The sequence below is a fragment of the Strongylocentrotus purpuratus genome, unplaced genomic scaffold (assembly GCF_000002235.5).
Source record: "Strongylocentrotus purpuratus isolate Spur 01 unplaced genomic scaffold, Spur_5.0 spur5_scaffold_21, whole genome shotgun sequence".
In the NCBI taxonomy this organism is placed as follows: domain Eukaryota; kingdom Metazoa; phylum Echinodermata; class Echinoidea; order Camarodonta; family Strongylocentrotidae; genus Strongylocentrotus; species Strongylocentrotus purpuratus.
In genome coordinates this window covers 34,164,065-34,185,113 of record NW_022145607.1, presented here as the reverse complement: position 1 = coordinate 34,185,113, position 21,049 = coordinate 34,164,065, and the positions used below count along the sequence as shown (strand labels likewise).

Below are 21,049 nucleotides of genomic sequence, written 5' to 3'. Positions count from 1 at the left end.
CTATATATAACACATGTTCAACTAGTCGAACTTTGGACTCAATTTACGACGCGATTGTAAGATTATAGGTCAAGCACACGAAGGATAAGAAGCATGAATTATCATAGATCAGTTTTGCTTGGTTCATTAAATCTACTTCAACCAACCCCACACCGTATTTTTTCCATTTAGTAAAAGCAAACATTTTGCCGAGGTAAGCAAAAACATGGACTAGGGTAGGTGCAGGGAATTGGAGACCCTTAAGCACATTTACATAATTTACATAAACATGAAAAATGTTACACACAAAAAAAGTTTTGTATTCTCTTCAGTAACCTCTTTTCTTTATATGGTACACAAATTGTGGGTATGATGTAACTGATTAATGAGATAACAATGATTAATGACATCAGCACCAAAGGTCTCTCATTACCTATATGTGCAGGTAATAAGGGACAGTTACAAATCAAGATATTTTAAATACAATTTGAATAAAAATGGGATTGTTATGGTTTAATAGTTCAAACACTTTTTGAAAGAGATATATGCTGCCAAAGTACTTACTGTAATTTTAAAACACTTTTAAAACAATGTGGCCCAAAATATTTCTGTACATGGACAGTTAACCAACCAGCATCAGGTCATTGACTGTCTTCGGCATACTCGACATTCACAACAAACGACCCCCATCTCTCTCTATCTCCCTCTTTTTATCTCTTCAAACTTCTCTCCTTTTTCGTTTTCTTTTAACCTTCCCTTTTCTCTCTTCTAGCATGTACTTATATGATGATTATTGATGTCTCGCCGAAATCTGACTCTCTTAATTTTCATTAATGTATTACATGTAATTAGGAATAATTTATTTATTTAATTATGATCATTCCACTCCCTGCTCTCTCTCTCTCTTCCTTTCTCTCTTTGTACCTCCACTTTTCTCCCACCCCCCTCTCTCTTCCTCTACTCCATTCGCTTTATCACAAAATATCGTAATATTATTGTACATGTATATAATTTACATCACTGTACCTTTGTAAATTGACCCTTTCAGCCTTGTGCTGCCGGTCGATCATTACATACCAATAAATGAATAATAATAATAATAATAAATCTTGGACCTGGTGTCCCCCATTGCCTGCACGCATTTCTGATCAGACACCATTCCTAATGTGCTATGCAACACCCATTCACAACATACAATGGCCATACATTTTCTGGGTTGGTTGGCACACTTCATAAAATTCATTTTAAAACTAATTTTTAAGAGCCACCCCTAAATATCTGCATACACCACAACATTCAGTGAAAATTGTGTTTATATATCAGAGCAAAATTTTACGATCAAAATTGGTTACCTTGGCCAATTTTGCCAATTTTCTCGGAGAAAGAGCACATTGTAGTCTTCGAAATGAATTGGATATATGCAGTAGTATTGTTAAAGGCCACAAATGGCGCTATAGCAATATTGGAGCCAACATGGACGGACAGTGATGGGTTCAAGCTTGGTGGTCTCCAATTCCCTGCACTACCCTATTCGATCATTAACAGAGGGGTGCAATTGTGGACCACAAACTCCTCTACAAACTCCTCTACTTTCAGGAAAGTATTTCATTGTATTATGTAGTTTTGTAGGTTTATTTTACTAACTCTTTAACTATCAGATATCAATGATAGTTTAAAGATATGGAAAAGGTTCTTGTATTTTATATTTAGCAAAGCAATCTCACATACAAAATCACTATCAAGTGTCGTCTGATCCGCCGATTGCCGTCTGCTATATACGTTCTATAGACGGCGAACTAGCTACGTTTGTGAAGGCGGAAATGAGACAACCGGAGCAATATGGCTCGTGGCCTGCCAGTGTCACGAATAAGGTATCAAAATATGCTCATCTGACGGTAATTTAATGTATAAAACCCCTTGGCTTCTGGGGGCTCCGCCCCTTGCACCCCACACCAATTTGTGTCCTGCCAGTGTCACAAATAAGGTATAAAAATATGCTCATCTGACCGTAATTTATTGCCCAAAACTCCTGAGCTTCCGGAAGCTCCGCCCCTGGACCCCACACCAATTTGTGTCCTGGCAGTGTCACAAATAACGTATTAAAATATGCTCATTTGACCGTTATTAAATGCCTAAAACCACTGAGTTTCCGGGGCTCCACCCCTTGACCCCTGCCAGGGCTTCGCCCCTTTACCCCACGCCAATTTACGCTACGCTCTACCTCATCGTAAATACCACCACACCCCCACCTTCATAGAGAAACGTTCAGCGGGGCCTGCATGTAAGAGTGGGGTGATGCGGATTTTTTTGTTGTCTACCCCCACCCCCCAAACGTCTTTGCTCATTTCGCCACTGCCGGTGTCACCATTACGTACCAATATTTGGCTCGCATAATGTCAAATTTGGGCCTCCCCCCTCCAAGAAATCCTGGATCCGCGCCTGCCTTAAAGTGATCCGGTAACTTTGTCTCAGATTCTGAAACAAAATCCTGGATTTAGCTCATGCTACAATGATAATTATAAACCTGTAGGTCAGTCAGGAACCCCATGACTTTTACAAACCGATCGCCTGTCTGATTAACAAGATATTTATGATTGGAAATCGAATCCACATTTTGCGTTTGCCAAACGGTTTTCACAACACTACAGTCTTTCGGGGAAAATGAGTGTGGTAAAACCGGTCACTCAAAGATTTTTACTATTTTGAGGCACTGTCTTCTTGATCTGTTTGGAGCGCGATTTTTCAGGGCTTCAATATTACACCATATCACAGACACTGATAACACATAGGGCCGTGCATCTCAGATTTGTTAAACGGTGCCTTTAATTCGCTGAAAGCATTCAATAAAGTGGTTTGTACCTGCTACCCATATACTTCAACTTGGGTGGAGAGTGGCAAATGTAGATTAACGTCTTGCTAAAGGACATTTATGCCTCGGCTGGGACTCGAACGGCGAACCTTGTGATCCACAGACCGGTGTCACATTCAATAGACTACACTATCGGATAATAAGAGAGAGAGGAAGGGAGAGGGACAGAGAACACAGACTTACTGCCATACTACCACTGATGTCGAGGACAAGTACTACACTTCTGACTGACGAGAGCTGGATGACCTCAAATACAGGAGTGGTGTTAGAGACAGGTTGGACACCGGCCTGGAAGTCTGTTGTCCGTTCCGTCATGACCTTCCATGCACTGTCTCTATCGCATAACCTATTCATGAGATTTGGTGCGTGGGGGTTGTGTAGGTTATCTGGGTCTGATGCATCGTCACCACAGAACTCCTCTATCTGAAATATAGGTATATAACGATAGACATTGGATAGTTGAAAATGTTACAAGAGTTCGCATGCGCTGACATTGGCGCCATTTTATATTACTCTTTATTTAAAATGGCGCCCATGTCAATATGATGTGAGCGCACAGCGCAGGCAGTGGTGCAACATTACATTGATGACGCAATGTTTACTCACAAATTAAAATGGCAGCCTTAAAGGTACTATGTCCCATTTGCAGGCCCAAAAAATGAAAAGGTTTAATTCCAACGGCATTTGAAAGATAATACTAATTTAGAACTTCCCTAAAAAAAGGTGGGGCTTGAAAATGTCTTCAAGTGGGAAAATAAAGACTATAAATTGTCAAATCGACTTAGGAGCTATAGAGCCAATAAGTAAAAGTCTTGATTTTTCAGACCATTGTACCGAATGGTCACACGTTTTATGCTGCGCAAAGATTCAATCAGTTTAATTTGGGCCATCACAAGAAGTGGGTTATTGATGTAGAAAAATGCTCATGTACCCTTTACAGCTCATTTTATGTATGTTATTACCAAAGAAGAAAAGGCCACTCAGTCACTCAATAGTTTCTGACAGTGAAGTCTAGCAAGTAAACGGGTTTCCTTGCAAAATTTGAATATTAGGATAATGCTAACGTTTAAATTTTTACAGATAGGACATACATGACATATTCATAATTTTTGCAAAGTTCTACAGAATTTGAGGTTGGCTGCAAAAGGGATATAGTACCTTTAAAGATAAACTTGATTTCTGGTAAAATATGAAAATTAATTCTCACAGAATCAAACGAAACTTACACTGAATGTTCAAGATCACAAATAAATGTCATTTGCCAAACAATTTTGGTAGAAAATGTATACTGGCTGAGTAATGAGCATAGAAAGATAAGGAAATTAAGTTAAGTAGGCCCGACACCATTTGTGTAGGCCCATACACATTTTGCTGTGTACAGTGCTTGTTCCTTTACCAAGACTGGGCCAAATTTATTATGATTTTGATGACTCCAGAACCTTGCAGTACAGACCAATACTTACATGCTACATGATCAACTTTTTTCTGATCCATTCCACACCTTTTCTTTCACATTGCAATCGCATGACCAGAACTTAACTTTATCTTTAACCGTGAGAGGTCGTATTGGAGATATACAAAGTATATATTATGGCTACTCATTGTCATCTATCTTTTCAGCAATGGAATGTGTGGAAGCATTTACCAGACTTGCGAAAGTCTACAGGAGTGGATGGAAGATTGCACACTAATTTTAAGAATGGTAAAAGCTTAAAGGTGAAATTCAAAGAAAATCACAAATATGTCAACTAATGTATCACTAGAAACTGGTAAGCTAACAGATGGCCATCGTACAAGTTTCAGGTCAACTACATATCGGGTGATTTATAAAAAAACAAATACAACCACCTCCATAGCAGCTTGGATATACGAGAGATTCGCCGGAAAAATAACGATGTTTTAATGACGTCACTATATGGACCAATACTGCCCAAGCAGACGACATCCAATAAAAAATGAACATAATTACAAAGCTATTATTTGTCAAATTATAATGAGTTTAGTGTATATAAGTGTAATGGCATGTCAAACCATTCAAAAGGGGATATGACCCGATTATGATAACTAAAATCTTTTGCTTGTAAATACACAGGATAGGGGATAATTAACAATCAAAGAAACCAGACTTTCAAATTGAAAAAAACCCGGAATGATATTAAGGACGGCATTTTTTCCCTCTAGAAACGCCGAACATGCCGCGGCGTTTGCAGCTCAATATACAATGGCGTCTAATTTTGTTTACAAGCGACAGATTCCTTTATTTTTGTATCGCTGCATTTGTCATCAAAATAAAACCATGCACCGGGTTTAGAGTGAGGCATTAGATTATACATTTAGCCTGATGGTAGTGAAGTAAAAGAAAAAACTCAAGAGAAGATGAAAACACAGGCACTGAAAATGTGTGAGATGTCATGGGACATCGTCTGCTTGTGCAAATCATGTCCATACTGTGATCTCACACATCTCAGCAGCGTTCGGAGAGCTCTCCAGGTGCTATGCCGGGGCTGTATTTAAGCGTTTTGTAATTTATAATAATCATTACTTCGAATGTTTTCAAGCATTGAATTTTGATAATCTTGTCGAATCAAAGTTTCAACTTTGCAATAATGAAAATAAAGTTATTTTTTAAAATCAATGAATATCTACTTTAAAGATAAAGTTGAGTTAAGGTCATGCGATTGCATAGTGAAAGAAACGGTCTGGAATCGATCAGAAAAGGTTGATTATTTAGCATATAAGTATTGGTGTGTACTGCAAGGTTCTGGAATCATCAAAATTATTAGAAATTTGGCCAAGTCTTGGTAAAGTTCTGTACACACAAAGATGTATATGGGACTACATGAACATGTGGCATAAAAATCTATCCCGATTTTTATGCTGTTATTTGCCATATATAGAATATGAAGACATTTGAAGAGCCATGCTTTTCAGGGAGCATGTTTTATCTGATGTTCTTGCACACTTGCATAATAACAATGATAACGCTCACCAATTATTTTCACCTCTTCCCAGAACTCCACCTTCTCTTTAAATAACGAATTCTTCTTAAAGGGAAAGTCCACCCCAAAATAAGTTTGTTTCGATAGAGGCAGAATAATAAGAAAATCAGGTGAGTGAAAGTTTGAGCAAATTCTGAATGAAAATAAGAAAGTTATGAATTATTGAAGTTGTGATCAATCAAATACAAATTGGCAACTCTATGACGTATCATGCGAGCTCAACTTCCATTTGCTCAGTACTAAAAAAATCTAAAATTTTCATTTTCCCTCAAGAAAAATTTCAACCATACATGCACCCTAAATATAATAATTGCAAATATGTTTCTATACTCCCCCTGCAAGGAACAAATATATATTCCGTCATCAATAACGAAGAAAACATGATTTTATGGAATATTATGCACAAAGCAAATGAAGGAGAGCTCGTATGATAAGTCACAGAGTTGCCAATTTGTATTTGATTGATCACAACTTCAATAATTCATAACTTTCTTATTTTCATTCAGAATTTGCTCAAACTTTCACTCACCTGATTTTCTTATTATTCTGCCTCTATCGAAACAAACTTATTTTTGGGGTGGACTTTCCCTTTAATTATTAACCCTTCAAACCAATGAAGGTTTTCTGTATTAGGTTGAAATGCTTGTTTTTGCATATTTTAGGTGTTTAAAATACGATCTATTTCATATTTATTCGTTAAAAATCCATTCGACTTTTACGTGCTGGGGGGGGGGGGGGGGTCCAATGTATTCTACCTATACGATACCAGCATCGTATTAAAGGTATAGACCAGTTTTGGAAACGCCCCCTCTCAAAAAAATGAAATAGAAGCTCTTTTAACCAATCATGTGAAAGAATATGTTTTGACTAATACGTGATGTTACAAATTTTGCCGGGATACCGCCTACAAATTATATATTTGGTAAATTATCATATCTATCCGGCCTGGATAGATATATCGCGTAGTCCAATATTTCTGTGTCACAGTGCATGTAACTTTACCAAGACTGGGCCAAATTTCTTATCATTTTCAATGATTCCAGAACACACCAATACTTATATGCTAGATGATCAACCTTTTATGATCGTCTCTTTCACAATGCAATCGCATGACTAGATCTGGTATATACCTTTAAATATAACGGCTGCCGGTGTGACCGCGCCGTTTGTCCTTCTAGTTTCGTTTGTCCGTCAGACATAATATGCGGGTTTTCTGCTCGCATGGTCGGTCCGATGGGGGAGGGGGGGGGGGGGGGAGCAAATGGATGTATACTTACACCCAGGTGCGTACTCAGGGGGGGGGGGGGGGTTCGGGGGTCGAACCACCCTCAATTTATTTTTGTGTGTGCGTTTTTTTAGGAAACCCCATCCCCTCAATTAAAAAAAAAAAACCTTCGAAAAAAATCCTGCGTACGCGCCTGCTTACACCTATGGTGTAGATGGGCTTCTTCTTCATTTTTCTGTTCGATGTCACTCAGGCCCGGATATACGGGGGGCGACGGACCCGCCCCTCCCCCTTTTAAAAAAAAGAAAGGAAAGGAAAGGAAAGGAAAGAAAAAGAAAGCGTGTCCCATATTTGAACAGTAAGTTGCACCTGAAATTGCAACATGTGCATTATAAGCTCCGAACGTTTTCTTTCATACAAATACACAAAAAAAAGTCCCAAAAGCTTGAATGCATACTATTTCACAATAAACATGTACATGCAAATGCATGATCATGTTTTTGGCGCTTCTTTCTGCCAGCAAAGTAGTTTTCTTCTGCATTTAGTTTTGTTGCTGGTATGAGTTTAAATTCATATTATTCTTATTAAACAGGAATAAATAAATAAATATATAAATACATTTGTACAATGATAGTTATACAATGATGATAGAAGAAGCGATGAAAATCGCAACTGATCTTTCCTTCTTTTCTTTTCTTCCTCATTATTTTTTTTCCATTTCTCTCCTCTTTCCCTTTCACTTCCCTTCCTTTTCTCTCTTTTCGCTGAGAGGGGGGGGGGGGGGGGGTATGTAAATCGTGAAAAATCGTAACTGATCTCCCCTACCTTCCTTCTTCCTCTTTTTCCCTTTTCCTTTCCTTCCTCTCTCTCTCTCTCATAATATAAGTTTGCTGAAGGAGGCAAGGGCCTTTCGCCAACCCGTCCGATCCTCAGGTTGTTGACGGGATTCAATCGCAACTGATATGCCCCTTCTTTTCTTTTCTTCTTTTTTTCCTTCCCTTTATCTTCTATTTTCCTTTTTTCCCCTTTCCTCCCTTCTTTCTTGTTTATCGGGGGGGGGGGGGGGGCAACAGCACGGGAGGCAAGGACTTTTCGGCCCCCCTGATCTCCTTTTTTTCCCCTTTTTCTTTTCTTCTTCCTTTCCTCTTCTCTCCTCTTTCCTTTTCCCTTCTGTTCCTTCATTCTCTCTCTCTCTCTCTCTCTCTCTCTTTCTTTTGTGCTAAAGGGGGGGGGGGAGGCAGGCGAAGGCTTTTCGCCTCCGATCCACACCGCGTTGGTGGGAAAAATCACAACTGATCTCCCCTACCTTTTCTTTTCTTTCCCGTTCCCTTCTCTTCCTTCTCTCTCTTGTAAGTTTGCGGGGGGGGGGCGGGAGGGAGGCAAGGGCCATTTGGTCCTCCCCCGATCCCCAACTTGTTGGCAGGAAAAGTGCAACTAATATCCCCCTTCTTTTGTTTCCTTCACTTTAGCTCCTCTTTTCCTTTTTTTCATTTTCCTTCCTTCTCTCTCTTTTTCTTTTTTTGCTGGGGGTGGGGGGGGGGGGAAGCAGGCGAAGGCCTCTGCCCCCCGATCTCCTTCTTGCCCCCTTTTCTTTTCCTCTTCCCCTTCTTCCTTTCCCTTTCTCTCCTCTTTACTTTTCCCTTCTTTTCCTTCTCTCTCTTTTTTGTTTTGTTTTTTTGGGCGCCCTCCCCCCACCCCCTGGATCCGCGCCGGGAAAGACATGCAGTGTCACCCCTAACTAGCTGGCAAAGCTGAATACCAGCCGTTTCATTCATTGTGTATAATTATACTTGATATTGACTATGTACGTGTGTACTAGAGTACGGACAGTCGGTGCGGGAGGCGGACATTTGGTGCGAGACCTCTTTCGCACAGATTGTCCGTCGGACAATATATTGAGACACGCACGGAATGTTCGACACGGACATTCTGCGCCGATAAAATCCGCACCGATCTTCCGCTCTCGATCGATCTCTAATTCCCGGACGAACGGTGCGAGTTAAATTTTACGCGGTCATACCGGAGCTAAAGCTAGGTTGATAATTTCCAAAGCTTTTTGGAAGCGCATAGAGACGTTATATAATGTGATATGCGCTATACAAGAACCGAATATTATTACTATTATTAAGTATAACCGAAATGAATAGGCTGACGATTCCAAGAGCTTGGATACGACCACATTACAAGGAAATAGACAACACGCGTGATATACTAACTTCTGTTTGGTTTTCTTTATTCTTGGAAACATACATATATGGGGCAGGAATGACCAAATACCTTTAACCTGTCCTTATTAGTGGACAAGCATAAAACAAAATAATGCTCTAAAATAATTGCTTTGCATTTTAGGTTTGGGTAATCCATGCCCTCCATGCTTGTAAAAACACTATAAAATAGGATACGAGTGGATGCCACGCGCATTTTTTAAATAAAAATTTCATTTTCGGCTCAAATGAAAGAATACCCCAAATCTTGATTTTTTAATTTTTTGACCGAATACATATTATCTGAAAAAGACCTTACAGTTTTCATTAAGAGTTTGAAGTAATAAACCTGTTTAATACACATTTCAATGTTGGATATAACATAAATATGAATGGCGCAATGAATCATAAAGTGTGATTTACTCTGAATATGGGGTTATAAAAACTCTTTACATTTCTAATTTTTTTACGCACCATAAATCTGTCCATTGGAATATTTCTTATTGATTACAAATAAAATGTAGGTAGTTATGCCACATACAGCAAAGAATTGATCAGATAACATGGAAGATATGTAATTTTGTTTTCCCAAATGAATTTTGAGTGGAAACACACGGCACATGTACTGTATGTAACAATTCCCACATATTTGCAGTAGTATAGTCATTGGGCCAAAAACTGAAAAGGAACACGCTCCCAGAGACGCGATCTCAAAGTTTTGTTTCTGTTAGCTAGGACCCTTTCCTATCGGAATGTGCTTGTTAGAATTAAAGTTTGAGATTGATTTGACTACTACTAAATTTGTAACGGATCGAGAAGTTAATTTTATTTAAAACCCCAAAAGGAGGTTAAAATATGTTGCAATAAATTATCAATAATTCATTGCATTTTCCCCTAGTCCTCAACAGAAAAAAAATCCTTTGTGAGGCCATGTCTTAAACAATAATGCATGGCCGTGCAGAGGATTTTTTTCCTGTTGGGGACTGGGGAAAAATGAGAATGTATACTATTATCTAGATCTATTAGGAATAACTCATTATCAAAACCATTCCGTAAAATTGGGGTAAACAAAATTATTCCACCTTTATGACCAACAGTGTATATATGAAACCCAACGTTACGATAGTGCAATGTCCATTTTTAATGTTAGGAGATATATCTTACCCTTGACTCAAGGACAGAGTTTACCGATTGTGTGTGAGGATCTCTGGTTCCAAACAGCAGTGAAGCTGTAGCCGTCTGTCCTATAGTATCAGGAACGAAGCGGCATTTGCTATTATCACCACTCTGGTTGTCATTAAACTGGCAAGTAGTTCCATCAGGCATCTCAATATTTCCCTTGATCTTGAGAGAGCAGCGGGTTCCTTCTGTGCCACCATCGGATGGGTAGGTAGGATCAGTGCGTTTGTCACCGTCGTAGTGTTCTTTGAACAATCCCCAGCGGTAATACCCCCAGTTTCGGACTAAGACGCTATCTATCGACACACAGATTTAATGAAATAATATTTGACATTCATGTCTACTGCAAAAAATCAAGAGAAGGGTCATGGTAGTAGCGTTGCCAGTTTTTTTTTAGTATGGATGTGGGTAAGCCTTGTGCGGGGATGGGTGGGGGCTGTGTAATCAAACAAACAGAATCTACCTACTTATAACATTTATGTTGCACGCAGCGTATGTAATATACTTACATCTACATGATAAAATGATGATGTTGATAATGGGTAGATTGGGGATTACGATGATTAGTAACAAGTTTCAATTTTGTCAAAAGTAGACAATTGAGCAAGTGAAGTTGTAGGCGTACTGTGTGCAAACGTTAATAATTTAATCGAATGTTATCTGGTCATTATTTGTCAATTTATTTTTATAAAACGTATTTTTTGCTGTCACTACATCAAACATTAATTGTTGGCTCTTATTATTTTTTCTTTCATGCTGTCGGTCGAATGTCAATATGTTTCTGTTGATTCTCCCTAAATTAAGTAAATGCTGTCATCCGCCAGTTGTAGGCTTACAAGTACAAGTCATTTGAATCTTGAGAAAAAAATGGAGTTTCATGAAATACGCCTACCTGTGTTGCCAAACATTTTTTCTCGGTACTGCATATCTAGTATATAGGACGGTGTCAAGTGCATCAGAGTTCCTTCGGTCCCACAACCTACGAAATTTTCGACAACCGGTTCGTCATCTGTACGGCTATGCACGAGAATGTTTGCAGACTGTGAGTTTTCGGTCCTAGCAAACTGGTACTGGCTCTGGATGGACCATGTGTTTGGGACCAGAATCTTGATATGCCCCCAGTAGACGTGCTGCTTCGTGGCATTGTAGAGACGCTGAGATGCTGATGTAAACATCGTCTGAGTGACAAAGAGAGAGAGAGAGAGAGAGAGAAAAGAGAAAGGGAGTGTAGAGAGATGGAGATGTAAGAGGTGTTGTAGTCCAGTGGTTTAAGTCCTTCATTTTATATTCAAAGGTCGATCCTCGACACGGCGTTAATGTTCTTTGGCAAAGCATTAATCTAGATTTGTCACTCAGAACTAAAGAGAGAAACGGGGACCTGAAATGATAACAAGAGCATTTGTGTTTAATTGCCATATGCCCTCACGGTAACTATATAGTAGGAATGGTCCTCCAGGGAGTGGAGATGGTGTAACTTGTGCTTGAATGAATCCGAATACCGAGGTAATAAATCAGTAAAGCGCTAAGAGACGGTATTTTGTATTAGTGGGTAATCTTGTAGATTATTAGGCAAGAATACAATATACAAGAATACAATATACAATATACAATATATCTGGAACGATTTCTTTATCTCCATAAATATGTCAAATGATCCTTTACAATTTTCTATTTCTAATTCGTCGGTTTAATCAAGTGAACGCAATATGTCCTTAAGACGGGTATAACTTTCATGGGTCAGTGTACGTGCTTTGTGAGATGAAAGTTTTTGTATATTAAGTACGATTAGGATTCTAGCAAAGAAGGGAAGTAATCCGTGATATCTATGATCTGTAGGGCGGGTAGGACGAGTGAAGACTGAGGAAATGCGGGTGAAACAAAAGAAGCCTTGATGAGCAAAATTTGTCAGCTGGCAGCAGTGGCGGATCCAGGGGGGGGGGGGCCCGGGGGCCCGGGCCCCCTCCTTTGATAAAAAAAATCATGTAAAAACACGTGATTTTTTTACCTTTTTTGGGGGGTTGGCCCCCCCTTGAGCGCCGGGGGGGGGGGGGGGGGTGCAGATTTTTAAATTTTCGAGGACCAACAAAATAAATGTGCCCCCCCGCCGCCCGCCGCCCGCCCCCCTGGATCCGCCACTGCCCCCCACTGAGCGACTTTTCGGCCGGCACGATTTTCAAATTTTCGGGAGCGAAAAAAAAAAGGTGGGCCCCTCCCCTGAGAAATCCTGGATCCGCGCCTGGCCGGCAGAAGAGATTGGTGTCAACATTACCCCCAGACGCAGTTCTGCTTGATATTAGGTTGGGAAGGGGGAGCTCATTGCCTCACATGGTCTCATTATCATTACGTCTACCTATCAGTCATTTGATCACAAATAATGATAATCTTCAAATGATTATTAGACCTTATGGATAGTAGACGAAATGGGCATTAGACAAATTGGGAATTAGACCGTCTGGCAATTACACCTAACGAGTGATATACCAAAGAGGTATTATACACATGGGAGAATAGACCAAATGGGAAAAATTGTGCTCCTCCTCTGTGGATGCCCAAAATATTGTTTTACTCTAACAACATGCTTTAATTTTGTTTCATTATCAATATAATTTAAAGGACCATTTGTTGTTTCAACTGCACATTAAGTCATTATAGCAAAGATTGGACTCGAGGATTCGCACAAAAGTAAGGACAACGGTGATTTTAGTGAGTTTTATCAACTGAACTTCATAAAATCGCGATGACACGTGCTAAGTTGAGTTCATAATAGAGTACATACAGGATGCCATTGCACTAAATTTAAATTTGCGTGTGAAAGATAGACTGCACTGGTGACAATTATGACAATGGGGATGTTTTGGAAGTAAAGAGTGGGCTTCCATGTGGTCTACATTTTTTCTCTTCTTTGGGTTGGTAGTAGCTATTTGCATATAAGTCAGATGGCTGTCTAAACACAAGGGATGCTGTCTTAAACACAAATCGTTCACTCACCCATAGAGGATATCTTAAAACCCGAATCCCTTATTACAGTAACTCTGTGGCTTTTTTAACATTGATATTAGGGACTTTTAGATTTGCACGTCGACATAGTGGACTGCTACGCGTGGCAAAATACGTCACACGTAGCAGCCCACTATGTCGACGTGCAAATCTAAAAGTCCCTATTAAGTGTTGTGGTGAGGTGAAATATAATCCAGGACTCCAGGTCCCCTTGAAAGCAAACAATGTGGGACCCAGAAAGTAAATATTCTCACGGTTAACGACAATGTATTATTATTCTTATTTGTTCAACGTCTCTACAATGCTTCTTTAATAAACAACATTTTTCAAATGCTAGCCTGCCTGGGAGAAGTTTCAATTGTTGAAAGGAATGTCTGGACTGCACCCAGTAGATCATGCTGGTTCGAAGATTGTTTTTTCTTCTTTTCAATTACAAGGTCGAGCACGTATAGTACACGATCTAGTGGGTGCGAACTAATATTTCTGTACAACAATTTAATGTAGCGTCCAGGCGCGTACGCAGGGGGGGGGGGGGGGGGGGGGTTTGGGGGGTTAAACCCCCCCCTTTGGAAATTTTTTGTGTGTAAACCCCCCTAAAAAAACCCTAAAACCCCCCCCTTTTGGATTTTTTTTTTTTTTTTTTTTTTTTTTTTTTAATTATTAAAAAAAAAAAAAAAAAAAAAAAAAAAAAATTATTCCCATGGCCGACCTAAAAAAGGTGACCTTACCCCCCCCCAACGGAGCAAAATGTCAAATTTCCAAATTTCGAGACCAAAAAAAAAAAAAAAAAGTGTCCTCTTACCCCCCCCACCCCCCGCTTATTCAGCGGTCGGCTGAGTCGTTGCGATTTTTTTGGGACCCAAAAAAAAAAAAAAATGTGTCCTCTTACCCCCCCCCCCCCCCCCCCCCCCCCCCCGCTTATTCAGCGGCTGGCTGAGTCGTCGTTGCGAAATTTTCGGACCGATTTATAAATGTTAAAACCCCCCCCCTTGAAAAAATCCTGCGTACGCGCCTGGTAGCGTCACATGGTAATCGATTGGCACATAAATTCATTAGTACTAGATTTCATCATTTTAGCTCAAATCTAGCAACAATCGTAGGCAATTATTGCTACGCTCACTCTTTCATGAATCATAATCATGTTGCTCTACAGTTGATTCCACTGATAGGATGATTTAGCAGAGAGGGATATGAGTGAATATGCTCAAGATTAACGAGGATGTATCATTATGCTTATTTGTTCAACAAATGTCAAATATTGTGAAGACAAGTGTGTGTGTGTGTGTGTGTGTTAGAAAAGATGAAAAAGGGCATTTTTAAGTATAGGGATGAGAAAAAAAAATAGCCATTAGAATGGAAAAGCTGATTTCACATTTCTTAAAGTGGGAGCAGCTTAAGATTAATTAAGATTTGTTTTCTTCTCCACCGTGAGCTTGTTAAAATTGTAACTCTATTTTGCAGCCTAGTTAACTTACTTATTTAGTATATTTGTCTTGAGTTGAGAATGTTTAGCAGACATCCACTGAGTAAGTAGTGTGTGTGTGTGGGGGGGGGGGGGGGTGGGTGGGTGGGTGGGTGAGTATGTGTGTGTGTGTGGATTGGTAGGTGAGAATGTGTGTGGGTGGATGGAGGTGTTTGTGTGCGGGGGGCAGGGAGGGGGCAGTGAAGAGGAGACAATGTTCCAGTAAAATTACCTCCAGATTTTTTATTTTTTATTTTTTATATAAGTGAATAACATTTACAATTGACATATATATTATGTTTAGGTACTTTTAGGTATATGTTTACTCTGTTCCTAATTTATATATATACTGCAAATACGTTTTTGTTTAATTATGTTTATATATAAGCAATCAATATTTTAAACGTTTATTTTATTCAATTGTATGTTATTGTTTGTATTACACATTTGGAGAAATAAAACAAAATTGCTTTAAAAAAAAGTGTCTGTCAGTCAGTCTGCCTGACTGACTGTCTTGTTCAATGCACTGTTTCATTCCTGACCCAGTAACTTGGCGTAAGTGAGATCTGGCAGTCTTGTAAAGATTGTCTGATGTTCAGTTATGCATGTAGAGATTCAAATGAAAATGGTACCTAAATTTACTGGGTCTTGATAACTCTATCAAGTCATATCATGAAATCCATGATTAAATATTCATACTTCAAACAATACAACTTTTAAAAAAGTGAGACATTTTTTCTGTCTCATTCTTTATATTATCAACTCGCAATTCATGGCTGAAATATTATCAAGAGTAAAGAAAAAAAACTATATATTTCAAAATAAAGTTAAATATAGAGAATCATGTAGTAGACAATACAATCATGACAATAGACAATACGTCATGCATCATTGTCTTTCATTTTCCCTAACTTGCACTGTTTGCACTGTTCGGATGATTTAGCAGGGAGGCAGGGGCGGTCCAGCGACTTCCAAAGTAGGGGGGGGGGGCACCAAGAGAAAAGGGCATTTTCTGTAGAAAAAAGGCACCTACAAAGGGAAATCTTTTTAGACATTGGTATATGCCCTTACATTGTGATAACAATATTTCACTTACAATTTATACACCATTGTCTTTCATTTTAACTTAACTTGCACTGTTTGCACTGTTCGGATGATTTAGCAGGGAGGGATAGAATATCCTATACCGGTTAACGACGATGTATTTGTACAATTTGACAATCATTTGTGTACGATGTCTCTAAAGTGCTTCTTGATTAAACAACATTTGTTAAATGCTATACGCTCCACTCCACTCAACTGTTGTACAGAAATTTCTGGCATGCATCCAGTAGATCACGCTGGTTCAAACCAAAATTCTGACTTCTTTTCAATTACAAGATCGAGCACGCGATCTACTATGGGTGCGGACCAAATATTTCTTTACAACAATAAACAACAATGTGGTACTGCTTTATGTAGCGTCACATAGCAATCAAAATGGCAGATAAATTCATTAATATCAGGTTGAATCATTTTAGAGAAAACTGAATTTGAATCCCGGACTATGCCCTTCACCCACCTTTCGCTCGCTCTCTCTCTCTCTCTCTCTCTCTTGCAATACGATCTTGGTAACGAATGTGCCCTTTTGCCATACCCCCATCCCTAGCTACGCCTATGACTTCATTAATATCAGGTTTAATCATTTTAGAGAAAACTGAATTTGAATCCCGGACCCTGCCCCTGCCCACCCACCTCTCGCTCTCTCTCTCTCTCTCTCTCTCCCTTTCTCTCTCTCTATCTCTCTCTCTCTCTCTCTTTGCAATACGATCTTGGTAACGCATGTGCCCTTTTGCCATACCCCCATCCCTAGCTACGCCTATGACTTAGAACGTTATCTATGTAATTCCAAACAGTAGGTCTTACAAGTAACAAAGAAACTGGAAGCAAGGATGATTGAGTAGATACTTCTTTAGCTATTGTTTCCCAGGTTTGCAATTTGATGATTTCGTGAAGTTCATGATTTTACATATTGATAATGAAAATGAGTATGAATATTCGTATCATCAATGTGAGCACGTGAGCATGTGAGCAGTATCATCACATGATGAGCAAGAAACAATGTTTTTGTTCACACACGGTAGCCTAAACCTTGTTAACACTGTTATCTCCTTAAAAGGAACTCAATCCTATTATTACACTATGATTTATATTTTGACAATATATGTCATTAAAAATAACAGCAATAAAGAAGAATAAAAATAATATTTTTGAAAGACTTTTAGCATGGATGTCATGCATTACCCCCCCAAAAAAAAAAAAGCTGTCCAAAGTAACACCATTACATCTTGGCTGGTCTCCCTATACGGGATCATATCCACTGTAACAGGGATATTTACGTAAAATAAACACTAAATATAAGTTTCTGTTTACAGGTTCAATACCCAACATCAAATCAAATCATAATTTTGTTTTATCCTAATCTAATGTAAGAGGTGAATTCAAATACTAAAATCATCTTTGACGAGCATTTTGGGGCAATCTGCCTCCTTATATTATCTGACGTTCTTTTTTCCCTTTTCCCTCATCTCTCCCCTCTTTTTGTGATTTTGGTCATGCGATTGGGGCAGGGGCACGTGTCCCCTGAACAGCATATCGATATCAAATTAGAATCTTGTTCATAATTATCATTACAATATCAATGCCCTTTTATCAGGCCTCGTCGCACTAGGTGCAATACTTATAATACACACATCGTTCTTTAGGTTCTCAAATCACATGGTGCTATGTTTTATTGTAATTATTATAACAATAATTATAACAATGCAATCTAAACGTAACTGTATATGAGAAATTGATGATCATTTATATATTTGCGTTTAAGGAAATTAACTCCCTTTTCCAAGAAGGTGCATATTTACGATGACTAAGTCGACATGTGAGTGATTTCTATGAGTTATAGATATAACAAAAATTATTAAAAAAAACAACATTTACCCTCTAGAGTGTTGTAAAGAGCCAAGTTTTGATATTCAAAAATAAAATTCATGTTCGGTCACCTCACTCACTCGCAAACCGTTCAATACTCAATCGGAGGTATCATCGATCTGAGCAAATCATAAAACGTTAGAATGCTGAAAGTTGAGAGTGATTCTACAAATGCAAAATGTCTATGAGGTCAACGATTAACTGTGGGATGAGGAATGACTTTCAGTAGAATTCAGAAAATCGTTTAAAACTACAAATACACAATTATCTTTCTCGGTCGCTACATACCCCTGCAAATATACGATTTGCAGTATACTCAAGGAACGTCGGTAGGATACAAAACTTAGTCAACGCAAAGGTAAATCTTGTCATGGGGGAGGGGGAAGGGAATCCTTAAAAAAAAGGCTTCCCCGCTTGTCGTCATGACGATTCTTTGCATGTCCTCCCCCTGAGTGTGGCGATTACTTTATTTTTTATTTTTTTACGTTGAATCTTACTTGTTACTTGTTACTTGTAGAGATAATCCCGATGGCAGCTATCATACAGCTAAACTGGGATGTCCGTGCAACGTGCTGGCATAGTGACAGTAAATGAAGTAATTCAAAACAATGAATTATGTCTAATTTTTACAATAAAACGGTGGACGTGCAAGTAAAACCCGAGACGTGGAGTCTACAGTAGCTTGGACCCAACAGAAGGAGGCAACGCTCTGATGATGGGTAGAGCAGCCTCCTGGAAGATGGTCACTGTTGGAGATATTACCGCAGCAGCTAATAGGTGGTTCCACGTCCAGATGGTGCGAGGATAGAAGGAGTACTTGAAGCTATCAATGGAAGCTGTGGGTACTGCATACTTCAGAGGGTGATCATTTCTGCCCAGATATGTAGCTGGGATAATGTGAGTGGGAAAAGGCATGTTGAGTTGATGATGGTGCATCTTGTAAAACAAAGTGGACTGTGCAAGAAGCCTGCGATTGTGAAGGGTATCCCACCCCAGTTTGTTGACAAGTACTGTGACTGATGTTATTCTCCAGTAGTCTTGGTATACAAAAAAGGCGGCAGCTCGCTGTACTTTCTCAAGACTTTGTATTGATGTCAGAGTCCGAGGGTTCCAAGCTTTACTGCCATACTCAAGTTGAGGACGAACAAGCATTATGTAGGCTTTGGATTTGAAGTTCTTGGTGCACGGTGATAGAGTTCTGCGTAGGTGGCCAAGGGTTCTATTGGCTTTCTGGGTGGTGAGTTTACATTGGGTGTTCCATTTATTCTTATGACCTTATTATCTCATATTATGTGTTAGCTTTTGGTAAATTATCTTGTTACACGTGTTCATGTATGACTGTTTCGAACATAATTGGTAGGGTTATCTCTGGCCTGGCAGATAGAGGGAGTCGGGGGCACGACTTATCCATGACAATTTGCAAACCTAAATCGTGCATACTGCAGGTAACGCAGAAATGTTTCCCGTTAAACATTGCAAGCCCAAAATGCTCCTGAAAAAATGTCCCCTTTTGTTGTCCCTTGCCTGTCAATACATTCGATAAATGTCCTACCTTTCACTAAACCTTGTATCGGCGGCTTCAAACATGTCGGAGTAGTAGCAGCAGGAGTGGTTATAGTATGAACAGTATAGGAGTAGAAGAGAAGAAGGAAAAGAAGAAGAAGAAGTAGTAGTAGTAGTAGTAGTAGTAGAAGGAGAAGAAGAAGAAGTAAAAGTAGTTACAGCAGCAGCAGTAGTAGCAGTTGTTGTAGGGATTGTAGTAGTAGTAGTAGTAGTAGTAGTAGTAGTAGTAGTAATACAAATCATGTTTATAATGATTAAAATTATTCAAATTAAAATTAATAATTCGTAGTGATATTGTCATTCTCCAATCTCAGTCTTCGATTTAGTGAAGTGACATATACAAGAAATAAGCTATGAGACGAAAATTAACTCATACTCGAACTTTCTTACTTTGAGATTTTCGATGATGGTCAGATTCTCAGGCACGTTTTTGTTGATTGCGATGAGTATATTTGAGTAGGCTCCATTTTCCAGGTTGATGATATTCTTCTGGGACGTTACCACTCCTACAAGAAATATCTTCAGCAGTAAAAGCAACAGAATCCTCTTTTGATATTCCATTTTCTTTCAGCAGATACACTCCAGAGTATACCGTAAGTCTGAGGAGATCGTAAGATATGTCCTGATAGCGTCTTTTGGGTTATGTATCTCATATGTTGGCAAATTATGATTTGCTTCGAAGGAAACTATAAATTGTAATCCATGATATTCATGCAGAATCGCAGTTTGTTCATCAAGAGCGACTAAATTCGTTTTGGTTTGTATACATCAGGTTGAAGACTCAAGGATCGTTCAGATATGAACTGGCGAACCCGCGGCGGATTTTTGTTATGATGATGTAGAGTGTACTAGCTTCAAATTTCTCGTACCATGACATCATATTTGGGAATCTTTAAGGGATTTCCCCCTTCGTGTTTGTATACTCAGCGTCAATGGCAATGACAATGACAAAGAATCGAAGGAACCACACGAATCAAGGCCTCAAGTCAAGTGTGGGCCCTGTCGTTCAGGAGCATTGGGGGAGCATTGGCATATTATATATAACTATAGGTATAGAAATCCATAATACTCGCAGGAACAAACAACAAGAATGATAAATTTATGTGTAAGTACGTGCCGCAATCTGTAGTTCCAGATGAAACAGCCCAATGTTATATTGACGCAAAAGAATAACAGCGCCCTCAAGATTTATACGATTGTCATCATCGTTTCATTTGAAATTTGAAAATTTGAAAGTAAATGTCAAAATGTCGTTTGAGATGTTAAGCAAAACTTTCATTAATATATAAGACTAAAAACAAACAGTTATAGAAGAAAGTTATGTAATATAGTAGGGAATAATTTGTAATTGAATTAAATATTGGAAACATCTTTGTAAACATTAGACAGTGTTGCAAAAAGATAATAATAATAACATAATGATGACATGGTTAATTGTAGTGGTAATAATGCTAATGATAATGACAATGATGATTATAATCATAATACTACTAATAAATTACATTAATAACAATGGCAACACTAGCAACAATAACAACAACAAAACTACTACTTATAAAAATAACAGTAAAATAATAATAATTATCTGGATTTATATAGTACTTA

At 38.8% G+C, this 21,049-nt stretch overlaps 1 protein-coding gene across 1 annotated transcript in view; it reads right to left on the bottom strand.

The window, feature by feature from the left end:
- Nucleotides 1-20,267, bottom strand: part of LOC575667 (calcium-activated chloride channel regulator 1-like) — a 28,272-nt gene extending 8,005 nt beyond the window's left edge. Inside the window, exons 1-4 of the mRNA XM_030994349.1 lie at nt 19,835-20,267; nt 11,348-11,633; nt 10,441-10,751; nt 3,032-3,271 (exon numbers count right to left, since the gene is read on the bottom strand). Of these exons, the coding sequence (XP_030850209.1) occupies nt 3,032-3,271; nt 10,441-10,751; nt 11,348-11,633; nt 19,835-20,005 (1,008 nt within the window). The 5' untranslated portion in view covers nt 20,006-20,267. The remainder of the gene's footprint in view (nt 1-3,031; nt 3,272-10,440; nt 10,752-11,347; nt 11,634-19,834) is intronic.
- Between the last annotated feature and the right edge of the window lie 782 nt (nt 20,268-21,049).